At 33.5% G+C, this 13,106-nt stretch overlaps 1 protein-coding gene across 1 annotated transcript; it reads right to left on the reverse strand.

Annotated features, from left to right (window-relative positions):
• Nucleotides 1-514: 514 nt before the first annotated feature.
• On the reverse strand, nucleotides 515-3,870 carry LOC143614255 (synaptotagmin-5-like). The gene is made up of 13 exons (XM_077087747.1): nucleotides 3,765-3,870; nucleotides 3,316-3,420; nucleotides 3,181-3,231; nucleotides 2,920-3,040; nucleotides 2,702-2,823; nucleotides 2,477-2,578; nucleotides 2,216-2,290; nucleotides 2,068-2,147; nucleotides 1,833-1,983; nucleotides 1,507-1,737; nucleotides 1,026-1,310; nucleotides 838-951; nucleotides 515-661 (listed from the first exon to the last, which is right to left on the reverse strand). The coding sequence occupies exons 1-13, from the start codon at nucleotides 3,867-3,869 to the stop codon at nucleotides 515-517; spliced, it is 1,689 nt and encodes a 562-aa protein (XP_076943862.1). The 5' UTR covers nucleotide 3,870.
• Nucleotides 3,871-13,106: the final 9,236 nt, after the last annotated feature.

The following is a 13,106-nucleotide window of genomic DNA, read 5'->3' on the forward strand; positions in this document are numbered from 1 at the left end:
AGGTACTTGACTAGTTCGATAAAACCAGATGTTTGAATTATTTGCCAAACCGGATATCAGCTAATAAAACCGGTATGTGTTTATTAATTCGGTGTTTTTATTATTTTCAGAAGAGGTTGAGTAATTGTCATCTATTTTTATTAGAAACCGGTGATATTTTAGTTGCTTTTGGAACCTTGATAACTCACTTGTTAAAACGGTTGATCACAAGTAAAAGTAATAATAATAAGGGGTTGTATGTATATATGTTAATGTTGCTTTGATTCACCATGAAACCCTGTGCACCAGTTACAACATTGTCACTCCACAATTTGACCAACAAGCTTCAAAACCAATTAAGATGCAAACAAACACACAAAACTGCACCAACAGCATACTCCACCCAACACAATGCTTGATCTTCAAGATTTGCCATAAACATCTTAACAGCTTCTTTCCTTGCATCTTCGAGGCCTTTTGAAGATGAACATGTATGTATAGGCTTCTCCAATAGCTCTTCTTGTTGAGCCGAATGCTAAGACTTGCGATAAATCGGCTGTGCTAACCATTTAAGATTCAAGGTAAGCTTTCCTGACTTAGCCTCCTCAATTTGAAAACTTTCTTTATATTCCCCTTGTAATATAACTCTTGTTAAAGTCAAAATGCATCTTCCCATAAAATCCTAGAAAAAATTCATAACAATAATAAAGTTAATTCCCGTATTCATGAACACGAATATTGGTGGTATGAGGGGTCAGATGTGTGTTTACAAACGGAAACGTGAACACATATATGAATTATGTTATTAATATGAAATTAATCGCTAAAGACAAGGAACGTGTGAAACGATGTATGCACCTTCCCAAATGTATCATGGTCCCATACTTCTAAAATAAGCATATCATGTAACCCGTCCTCAACAACAAAATCAAAAGTCTGATTCCAAATTGGATTTAAATTTCCATTCACAACCTGCATTTTGACAAGAACAACTTTTTAAACCAAGCATAATCCAACACACCAACTTGACCTGTTATCCAACGTACCCTCGTCTTGGTTTTTGTTCCCGTTTTCTTCATAGTGAGAACAACAAAAGGATCGGCTTTCCCCAGTAAATCAGCAGGCGGTAAATCTTCAGCAGATATTACTGTGACGGATAACACTCCTCTTATTATTACTGTCCTTCTTATGTTATTTACCACATCACCATTTTGATCACCCGACCCGTCTTTGAGAACCCTTTCCAAAGATGTTAACGATAAGTTGGAAAAAAACAGGTTGGTAAAGCCGTTTCCCACACCATATGGACAATATAATAGCTCCAAGTGCACCTACACAAATAATTATTACAAGAAACTATGCAATCTCTAGAAATGAGTTGAACACGTTATAATAGAGAAACTAAATAAAAAAATGAATATACGAAAAGGGTTCCTAAGAGCGAGCCAACCCGAGGCACCCAACCTGCCTATCTTGCAATGTGTAATCAAGTGTGATATGAATAAGGTTCAGCTCTAAAGTTCTCACCTTCCCTCTATCTTTATTATCTCTATGGATCTCCAAATCTTTTACCAATTTTAACCACACGTCTTTCACTTTACCGGGCTCGAGTTCACTCAGCTTATACTGAGCACATCCAATGAGTTCTGAAACTTGAAGCCCATCATCATCATATACTTTTAATGTAAGGTGTTGGGTGGATATATCTTCGACTACAAACTCAAAATGTTCGTTCCAAACCGGATTCAAGTCGTTATCCTAGAGCACAAAGTAAATAATATGAATATGAAGAACTCATGTTTGTTCTTAGCAAACACATCAAAAGAATAACATGAATAATAATAATAACTTACAATAACTTTGCTTGTTTGTGTTCTACTACGCAATGGGCGTATGTACAACTTAGCAAAAGGATCAGATTTCCCAATAAAGTCTTTATTAGTCAAACCTTGAGCTTGTACAAGCTTCACCTCCAATGTCCCCATGGGCTTTAATTCAAGGTCACTATCAAATCATTATAAAAAAAATTAAAAAAATGATATTAATATCAGCAAATTTGATGATATTTACGTCAATTTGCAGGCATACCTATAATCACCAGGGATAATGGGGATGACTTTTCGAACGGGCCATGTGATTGAATCCTCAACAGCATCATGTATGGTACTCTGAAATGAACTGAATAAGTCACAAATGTAGCTAAAATATTAATGGAATATTATAATGAAGCGCACACCTCAAGAGCATCAGCGACACCGGGAATAGCAGATATGTCACCGCCAACTACTTTTAGAGTAAAATCCATCTTTTTCTGTATTTTCAAAGAAATAATAAATAACTAGTAAACAAGCCAAGTTCAAGCTCCAGCTCTCTTACGTTAAATAACTAACAAACGAGCTGAGACTGATTAAGCTCGAGCTCGCCCTGGCCCGTTTACGCACTCTCGGCCATCTAGTTATTGAGTTTCTCAAGTCTAGCTAATGGGAAAAAGAAATACCTTCTCTCTTAAAGAAAACGAGACGGCTCCAAAGCAAGGAAATTCATCGACTAGTGGCTTGAATATGATCCTAAAGACCCCTGTGAATGCAATATTTTTCACCTACGCAAACAAAAAATTTTTTATATTTAAATTTAGTTGCAGATCCTTCGGGTACATAAATGTCATAATAGAAGACTAAATATCTAGGAACATTAATCAACTTGAGAAAACATATTGCAGTACCTGCACGGGCAAACCGACACCAAGTCTAGTCTTGACATCAAGTATTATACTGGGATTCCCGTCCCAGTTTAACTCCAACTCTAAAGTTATTCCATCACTTTCATCTTCAATAACAGAAACTCCTGAAAATCATATTATCCGAAAGCTAATTAATCACTGCTTTCAGTAAATATTCACACATCATGCAAATGAACAAAAACTCTATACAAATAAATTACCGGTAAACTGTGGTGCAACAGTGCCTAGAGTGAGCCGGGAGAATGTCAAGGAAGAGAGGACAATCGGTCTATATTGCTCGAGAATCGGCTCCACGCTTGCCTTTATAAGCTCCGAAGCCGCCTACACCAAATTGATCAACTCAGTTTTAGAACGAACCATTCTGACCCGTTACCAGCCCGACCCAGTGATTTTGATAGGCTTACAATATTCTCAATATGTATCTCAAAAGAAATAAAACAGTATGTTGTTGATAAACTTACCTCATCAACATGGGGCCAGATTTTTGTAAGATGAGAATTAAGCCATGTCAACTGCAACAAAAAAGACGAGAGAAACAATCAGTTCCCATGTATTGAATAAACAGGAAGAACGTGAAACCAGGGCGTAAGACTCACCTTCTGTCTCTGTGAAAAAACAACCCACGAAGGATAATACTCGGGGGCGAGTAACTTTGTTGAATCTTCACGGGTAATCCTTGCAAATGCAGCAACTATATTCGCCTTCGTAACACATAAAACTCAGTTGCTTAAAATCGATCAGTTGACAACGAGTTTCAGTTGTAACAAACATCCATAGATGGATATCATGTTTAGGATTTTTAACTATACCGACTCAATTAACATTTGACAAACAAAACTACTTTTACAGATGTAAGAGTAAGAGCGTGTGTTTCATTCCTTAAAATTATTAGCATGCAACTACACAAATATATAGCATTCTGCAAGTATATATATATGCAACATATATATATAGGGAGTCATTTCAACTAATAAGCTAGAATCAATCAAGGGTTTAATTACTTTGAGACATAAATCAATTCAAGTTGGAATAGAAACAAACTGACGAGATTAGAACGACGGTTGGATCTGGCATTCTCCGATCTTAGAAAAGCAGCGATGAGTGCAAACCCAAGTGTCATTCCGATTATTAATCCCACAACAAACGACATTATTATTATTATTATTATTATTATTATTATTATTCAACAGTAAGTAAGTAAGTAATATTGATTTAGCTTTAGTTGCTTTTGCATTAGTTGAATGTTGGTGAATTAAGCGAGGATGGGCGGCGAATAACATGCACTTTTGGAAACTCCGTCCCTCCCTCCAGATGGACTTTCTTTCTTTCATTCTTAATTATTAATTAATAACTATTCACATTATTATTATTATTATAGTATATTATATGTGTTATTAATAATTATCAATAACAATGAATGTATGTATATTGCGCCTGACAAGATTCCTACCGGAAAGAATGGCATTATTGCCGCCAATGGAAAACATTTGATCTTTTACTTACACCCAACTTTCACTTCTTTTTCTTTTTATATTTTATACTTAACTTACATAGATGCTCCCTCGAGTATTTTCTAAATTATAAATATCATTCTATAAATTGTTTAGTCGTAATTACGTTATCTTAAATATATATAAACGAAACCTCTAAAATCTCTCTGGTTACTCTTCACCCCCTCTCAAGTCACCAGATTGTTTCATTTGTAAATGGAGACATCTCATTCGTTTGACCTGAATTCGTGTCACAAAACCCGGATAGTCCTTAAATGAGTTATAACATCTCATTAACTTAAAAAATTAATCTCACCAAAGATTTGATATACAAATTCTATAAAATAGAGTTTAGATATACTAAAAACTAATATCCGATTTTTTTAAAAGAGAATATTATTTATAATTAAAAAACAATTTTATATTAAAGAAAATAAGCGGGTCATGGATCTCACCAAACCCGGATATCCCTTAAACGAGTATAATATCTCATTAATTTGTGAAACTCTTTCATTATCAAACCTCAAACCCTATTTAGTTACATTAGTAATTATCTTTCTTTTAAGTTGAACTTAAAAAAAACTTTCACAAAATAATATCCAAATTATAACAAATGAACATGAATGAACAAATATAAAACGTCAAGTGGATGATATCATTCAATGTTTCATCTAAAATGAACACTAACGAACATAACCAAACATAAATGGAACTAAATTACCATTATGAACAGTTCATGAACGTGAACGAACATCATTTAACAAATGTAAACGAACATAAATGAACATATATAAACAAATATACGAATACAAATAAACACACTTAAATTAACACAAAAGAACAAATATAAAAATTAACTAGATGATTCATCCAATGTACAAACCAAACATAAATGGATCAAAATAGGTCCAAGTATATTATAAACATCCTTACAATAATTTAATTAAAATCCAAAAAATTATATATTTACAATATTATAAACATCCTTACAATAAATTAATTAAAATCCAAAAAATTATATATTTACATTTCTACACCATCACTTACTTTTACATTTATATTAAATAAGAATTTCACAATACTATAAAAACTAGTTGTTAAAAAGTTTAACCGGTAAACTAGTCGTTGCGTAAAAAATACACAAACAAAAATACGTCATTTTTGAAATCAATATAAATAATATGTATATATGTATAATAATTTAATATATTTTATAATGTAAATTTGGGTGTATATAAATATGTGGGATGAAAGATGTGATGTTTGGGGCTCATAATGGATGGTTTTTGGTGGTTTGAAAAATCAAACCTCAAACTTTGGTTTTTGGTTTGAACCAACCACTACAATGGTTTAAGTGGTTTTTGGGTTTGTTTAAACCAAGATAAACCAACATTGGAGATGATTTGAGTTTGTTGTTGTAAATGCTCTTAGATCGGGTTTTACTTTGTGTAGTTGTAATGATGGAAATATTAAAACTATACATGGAATCTATTTATACTATTAAAGAAAAACAATCTTTCTACATGTCATTTAACTAGCTTATCCACATAGGATGCCAAGTAATATAGTTTCTATAAATAAACTATCCACCTAATAAAAAATTTAATTTTAAACATTAACTCTTAAGTTGGAGAAAATTTCAAAATAAATTAATACAATTTATTGAGTAATAAAGTCAATTAATTGTTTTCATTTTTATTTTATTTTTTTTTTAATTTTGAGACTTTGTTATTTTATTTATTTATTTGGATTTTGGGAAATTATTAATGAATGTTTGAATCAGATGCATGGATGTTTGGATTGAAATAGTCGTTTAAGTCACGAGTTTTGAATTTTATTGTTGCTTTTTTAAACGTTTTAATTAAAATTATAATTTTTATATCTCATTGTTTATGATTCATAGTTTACAACATATGACTTTAGTAGATGATGAAGTGTTAGTGCACGGTTTTGGCGTCTCGAGTCTTTGTATTTATCGTGTTGTAATTTATTATTATTATATTGAAAATATATTTAACTTTCTTAAGTTAGTTCGTTAATGTAAGGCTAGTTCGTTAAGGATGTTTAACGAACTAGCCAGTTCGTTTAATGTAACTCCCATTTGTTAAGGATGTTTAACGAATGGGCTTACAGTTCGTTATGTATGTTCTCATTCGTCATGGAATGTTGACGAATGGGGTATACGAATCAGATGATTCGTTATACTTTCTTATAGAGTCTGTAATGTTAACGAACTGGACGCTAATTCTTTGCGGGATGTGTAACGAATTGGGTTTATCGTCTATATATAGAGGGTTAGTCATCTGATAATTTAAGTATTGATTGTAAAAGTAACGAACCTCTGTCCAAGTGTTCTCTCGATCAATCCTTCGTCTAACATATTAGCTAATTCACATAATACACCTAATACACATATATATTATACTTATTAAGAGTAAGATAATGAACTAGATCCTATTAAGGTATTAGATCCGTTAAGGTAGTTGATATATCTAAGGTATTTATAAGTGGTATCAAAGCTTTCGGTGTTCTGATTGCTCTTGATTCAGTGATTTGAATTGATAATTGAAGTTTATTCAATTTGGTTTCAGCTTTATTAAGTTTATTTGAATTTGATCAAATTAACAGCTAAATCTGTTGATTATGGATTGAATTTGAGTTAATTTGTGTTAGGGAAGGTTTAACGTATGATTGTGTGGATTGAATTGAGAATTGGAATAGATTTGGATCGAGTTTGATTTGGATTTGTGTGTGTACGGAACAGAGTAATGGCTATTTCAGTTTTGGTTATTATTTTGGTTGATTAAGCTTACTGGATAGTGAGTACTGGATTCGCGATTTGAATACGAGTATTTTAGTTTTTAATTTGACTGATTTGGTGTTGATTTGAGTTAGTATTACGGATTTGAGATTGTTTTGGTGTGTTTATGAATCTGGAAATTTTCCAGATTTCTGGAAAATCACTTTGAAGATTTGAAGATCTTCATCGTTTGTTTGAAGATTGGCAGTCATTCGTTATATGAGATTCGCTACACACGTGTCCTTGTTCGTTACCTTTTTCTGAACATATTCGTGCCACGTGTCAAAAGTTGTTATAACCGTCTAACAACCTGAAACACATAAGCATACTTAAAGTACCAAAGTTCACGAAATAAACAACTAAAACTAAATAATTAACGTACTAGAATATATACCAAATAACCGATCATCAAGTGGAAGGGCGTACGTCAGGTACCCCTTCGAGTAGTCTTTAACGCGCGATAACACCAAAGATGGTTAAAACCATTCATTTCAAGTACACCTATGAACACATAGTCGTTTGAAAACGACATTATAGCCGTCTGGAATTTTAAAAAATAAATAAATTTTGATTATTTGTATACCCAACTTCACCAAAATTCAATCCATTGAACCAAAATTCGAAATAAACACAAACAAGATGGATGGATGGTGAGTTACATTTATTTATTTCATCCGATGATTATTGTAACATCCCCAAAGTTTCGATCCAAATTTGACAACTTAGTAAAGTTGAAGGATCAAAAATATTCTCAAGACAAGTGATGGGAAAATTTAGATAAGTAAATAAAAACATTTCATGTTAAGAAAATAAGGAAATAAAAATATTTCATAAGTAAGTTCATCCCATATTAAGGAAATAGGAAAAGAGAATCCATCCCACATGAAAAATGGAAAAAGTGGAAGCATTCCACAGGGTATAAAAAGGAAAGTGAATTTCCTCCCACATGGAAAGTAAGAAAAATTTGGAAGCTATTTATAAGAAGTTGAGTTTCCATAGTAATATATTCTTATACACCAAACATGCACCAGTGGTCCAAGTAGAGGGTGCGAAGCACTCGACGCGCATGGGCACGGGCGATGGGCGCAATGTGGCGCTTTAATGGCGCACTTCGAACACTCGCATTGTCGCGAGCCGCTTGAGAGCCGCCTTAGTATTTTTGAATGAAATTTAGACCAAGACGTGACAAACTACCAAAGTACAATGATCAAAACGAAAATTCTGAAACTTTAATCATTCGCGCTACGCGAACGGATACAACCTTCGCGCCTACGCGAAGGACAAAACACATTACCTGAGGATTTAATGGTTCTCGCTACGCGAAGTAATAACTCAGGGCTACTTCGCGCTACGCGAAGTGACCCTCGTGCTTGCCTGACACGTGTGGATACATGACATCACGTGTCAAACCACGTGGCGCCATGTGGCAACCTCATAAATGACTCATCGACATAAAGTCTGTTCGCGCGATGCTAATGACCGTAATATTGTTCCTTCACGCGATGCGAAGGAGCACAAAAATGGCTATAAATAGGGATGTTCAAGGCACACACCAGCTCACCAAAACACTCTCTCTCACACACTTTACCTTGTTTTGTGTGCCGAGCATCGTAGTGCGTGCCAAGCCCCGAAATTCTGAAGGTATTGGCTCCAGATCGCGACATAGAGTAGTGCTACTCGTACAAGCTTAGGCGTATAAACTCCGAATACTCGTATAGGTAGGGGTTCTGCCTAAGTTATAATTTTATTATTTTATCATGGCTTAGACCCTAGTCGAGGGTATAGCCTAGACCTTGATCAAATTAAAAGGTAATAGTAAAAATCATGTTTCTTTATGATTAAGAAATATAAGATTATATATACAAAGGATATAGCTAAAATATTGTTTCTTCAATATTAAGAAACATAAGCTTTTACATACAAAGGGTATAGACAAAATAGTGTTTTTTTGTGAGTAAGAAATATAAAAATTTCTAAACAAAGGTTACAGATAAATGAAGTTTCTTCTTGAAGAAGAAACCCATCATAGATTTTTCTTCATGAAGAAGAAACTTAACACACGATTGATAAATAAACAGAAAGACTACATGTCTAATATTTTATTCAAATAAATGATCAATCAAGGTTTAAACCTATCAAAACCAGACTAAAGGTCTGTGTTCGGATCAAGAGATGATCTGGGTACTTACAAACCTATTTGTTTATCGGTTAATCATCAATCATTCATAAAGGTCTTCAAACAAGATCACCACATCATACAGAACAGACTATCACATGTTAATACGTTAAACCTTTTACAATCAGTCATTAAGATAAACAGGTTGTTTATCTTTAAGTCAGTTAAATGTTTATATGAGATTACGTGATCTCTAGCATACAAAGATTTAAGGGATTAGGTGATTCATATTATATACAAGATAGAAAATAAAAAGAAACTCAGATCGAATATACATGTGTCTGGATTTAAACATAATTGTCTAGTCTATCAATCAAGGCTACGTGGCCGCATACTAGTAGTTATAATAAAGTTCTCCAACGGGCATCAGTTCTGATGTGCGTAAAGTGGTATATAAAATTTTATCAAATAATGACCAAGCATAATGAGGAATAAAAACCTAGAATACCTTAAACCAAACCACTAGCAATAGGCAAGTGAACCTATCGGGTGTAGAATAGCTATAGGAAGACCGAGAATATCGAACCCTAGAGACATTTATTTAATTAAATATTTTATTTAAAAATAATTATTATTTAGACTAATTAATTAATTAAACTAAAATAAACTAGGAAAAACAATTTAAAACTCTAAGACTTAGATGAAAATAATAATGAGAAAGGCGTTACCTAGGCTTGAAATCCTATTTGTGGATCTTGGACACTTATCGGCTTTGGGAACTGTGATGGAACCGGGATCTAAAGATACGACACCTATAGGCAACCTAATGGATCCCTGATCATTCTCTGGGTGTGACCTAAAAGGAAAACCTAAGGGACCTATGACGCACCGGTTGGTTGGATTACCTCTCAGTCTCTCCAACAATATTAAAGTACTCTAATGACTAGATCACCTCTCAGTATCACTAATCACAATACATTCGGGAGTATAAGGAACGTAAGGAGTAACCTAAAGATGCTCAAAAAGACTCGGGATAGCAAAAATCAAAATACAATAAGTGGAAATTCACTCTCACCCAACCACCTAATGAATAACACAACCCCAACCATCTATTACCTCTCAGTCTCAAGATAGGTAGAACACTTAATTTCTCTAAACCCTTAAGCAAAAGTTTCTATGGATTATATCGACTATAAACCATAAACTAGTTACGAACACACAGTAGGTAACCTAACGTGCATCTACACATGAAAGACTTTCACAAAGACACATATGAAACGATTGAACAAAAGTAAATTAATATTAAGCATGCATATTCATCTTATTAAGCATAAATAAGTTGGTTACAATAATATTAGTCCAACACAAGTCACCAATAAACCAACAAGAAATCCAAAACTCAAAAAATATTCACTCAAAACCTAGGTAAGTAGGAGAGTTAGGCAATAATCATGTTCAAAAGCATAAAATATATAAGTTCAATAATGGAGTTCATAATAAAAAAAAAAGTAATAAAATCAAACCAAACTTAAAGTAGATGTGAACCCGAACACACAACCACTTTCTTTTTCTCTCCCAATGCGTTTGCTCCTCCTCTCCTCTGCTTCTTGCAGATGTCGAGGAACTCCCAGTTCCCTTTCAAGAAATTATAATAATAATAATAATAATAATAATATTATTATGTTACGGCTGATGTGTCTTCTTTTGCTCCAAAGAATAAGAATATATGCTAATGTTCTTGCGGCTGTCCCTTTGACTTGACGTCTTCTACTTATAATAACAATAACACTTCCACTTAGTCTATGTGTAGTAGAGGGGCTACAAAATGTACGATTTGTGTCATGTGACGCCCAGTCAGCAAAGATAGAGTTTTTGTTTTAAGTGTGTAATGGTGTTGTAGTCCAATATATATATATATATATATATATATATATATATAGGGAGAGGATCATGAGAGAACTCCATTTTATGGAAAGAACTAGAGAAATAATAATGATGTATTTTTAATTTAATTAAAAAAATATTTTTTAAATTTTTTTTCTTTCATCCTTCTTATATGTTGTTATTCTTCACCACAAAAAAAAAAATAAAAAAATTAACGAGTAATGCATATATACAATACGCCGACTTTTTTTATAATGCATATATGCAATAGTGTGCATTTTGATATTTGAAATAGTGTTGAATAGCATATATATAGTTGTTTGTATTGTTTATTTGCAATAGTGTTATATTATATACAAAAATTAAAAAAAAATCGATATAGTGCATATATGCATTAGTGTTGTATTACATATATGCGATAATGTGTTTTGCATACAGTTATTAGTGTCGTATTTGCATATATTCAATAGTGTGTATTGGATAATGCAATTGTGTTGTATTATATGCAATAAAACACTATTGTATATATGCAATAGGTACTTATTCTCACGCCGGAGAGTGGTTGCGGGAAGACCCCCACCTCTTGTCCTTCCTGTGATGAGACTCATGGTGTCTGTTTTGCAGGTTCCGGTCACTGGACTTTGGGAAGTTATACTCATATTGTGTGGTTGTTATTGTACCCTACCTTGTAGACTCATCGGATCCAGGACTCGTATCGGGGATTGGATCCGTGTTTCTTCATGAACTCAAAATAAAAAACCACCGAATTGAAAAATCTAGGGTTCATTGGACAAATTAAATAGTTGGATATGACAGAAGCATGAACTTAATCGTAAGATCCGACTGTTTATTAATATGTCGGTTTGTTTCATTAATCCGTCGTATAAAACGGAGAACCGTCGGTTATAGTTATAGTATGCTTCATTGCGCGTCTTCCGTGAGATCTGACAGACGAATTGAAATTTGTTTTGGTCCACAGGTTTGGCCGTTAGTGACCACCATCTTCATCTTCAACTCCGTTCTGAAATCCCTAACCTAATTAGTAACTACTCCTTCCACCCCAAACGAAAATCGTAAAATTAAATAATCATCAACAATCAGATTTACAAGTGGTTTTTTTTTTTAATTTTTTATCCGAGAGAGAGAGAGTTGAAAGCAAATGTGAAGTAAGAAGAAGAAAATGGTAGGTAGTTAGATATTATTATTATTATAATAGTGAAAGGAGTGAGTGAGTTTGCAATGCAATGAAGAAGCAGCTGCTGTAATCGAGGATTCAAACCCCTCATTCCTTCCTTCCTTCCTTCCTTCCTTCCTACGTCCACAAGACTGTAACAACTTTCTTCTTCTTCTTCTTCTTCTTCTTCTTATTTCAGGACTTTATTCACACATTTATTTATTTCTCCAAAGCCCCCGATGACACTCAAACCATAGGGGTTGCAGGCCACACTTCTCAACAGTCCGTCCTTCCGCTTGTTTTCCTTCTCTTTATATTATATACCATATCTATATTCATTGACATGTTATTTATTTATTCATAGGAACCCGATGCTTCTCTTCTGCTCCCATCCACAGTTGATGCCGTCTGTGTTCTTCTTAGAGGCTCCATCAACAAACAAAGAACACTTCAAAATGGATTCCCCCCTCAGGTATCAAAAACATAACCTCAAATCAACATCCAAATTTCCCCCTTTTTAATATCATATATTTGTTTGTTACACTTGCAGGTGTTTGATGATTTTGTTCTCGGTTTCCCCCCTAACTGGAAGGAATATTGTTCCAAAACAGAGTCTACTGTCAAATGTCTCACAACGAAAAACATACAATTTTATTATGTAAAACAAAGTTCTGCACCTATGAAACATGCATTTCTCACTTTCTGCATATGATAATCATCTTCAGTTCAACAACAAGATGGCAAAGACGATAATCATCGATTGAAGAAGAAGAACATGGTCACTTCCATGATAAACCACATTATTCCGATACCGACATTTTGGATATTGGAATTCAAGATTGCCAAGACATAATATTGAACGATAAAACTAGCACTCCCCTTAATCCACCTTTGGTTGAAGTTCCACATGTATGTTTTCTCAT

Source organism: Bidens hawaiensis, unplaced genomic scaffold (assembly GCF_021521415.1).
Source record: "Bidens hawaiensis isolate Kalapana, Puna unplaced genomic scaffold, B.hawaiensis_p1.1 tig00039507_1, whole genome shotgun sequence".
Classification (NCBI taxonomy): Eukaryota; Viridiplantae; Streptophyta; class Magnoliopsida; order Asterales; family Asteraceae; genus Bidens; species Bidens hawaiensis.

Coding starts and splice junctions, on each gene's coding strand:
- LOC143614255 (XM_077087747.1), bottom strand. CDS start 3,869: ATGTCGTTTGTTGTGGGATTAATAATCGGAATGACACTTGGGTTTGCA. Junction 2,824..2,919: donor TGTTGCACCACAGTTTACCG/GTAATTTATTTG, acceptor TATGATTTTCAG/GAGTTTCTGTTATTGAAGAT. Junction 2,291..2,476: donor CGTTTTCTTTAAGAGAGAAG/GTATTTCTTTTT, acceptor TTGAAAATACAG/AAAAAGATGGATTTTACTCT.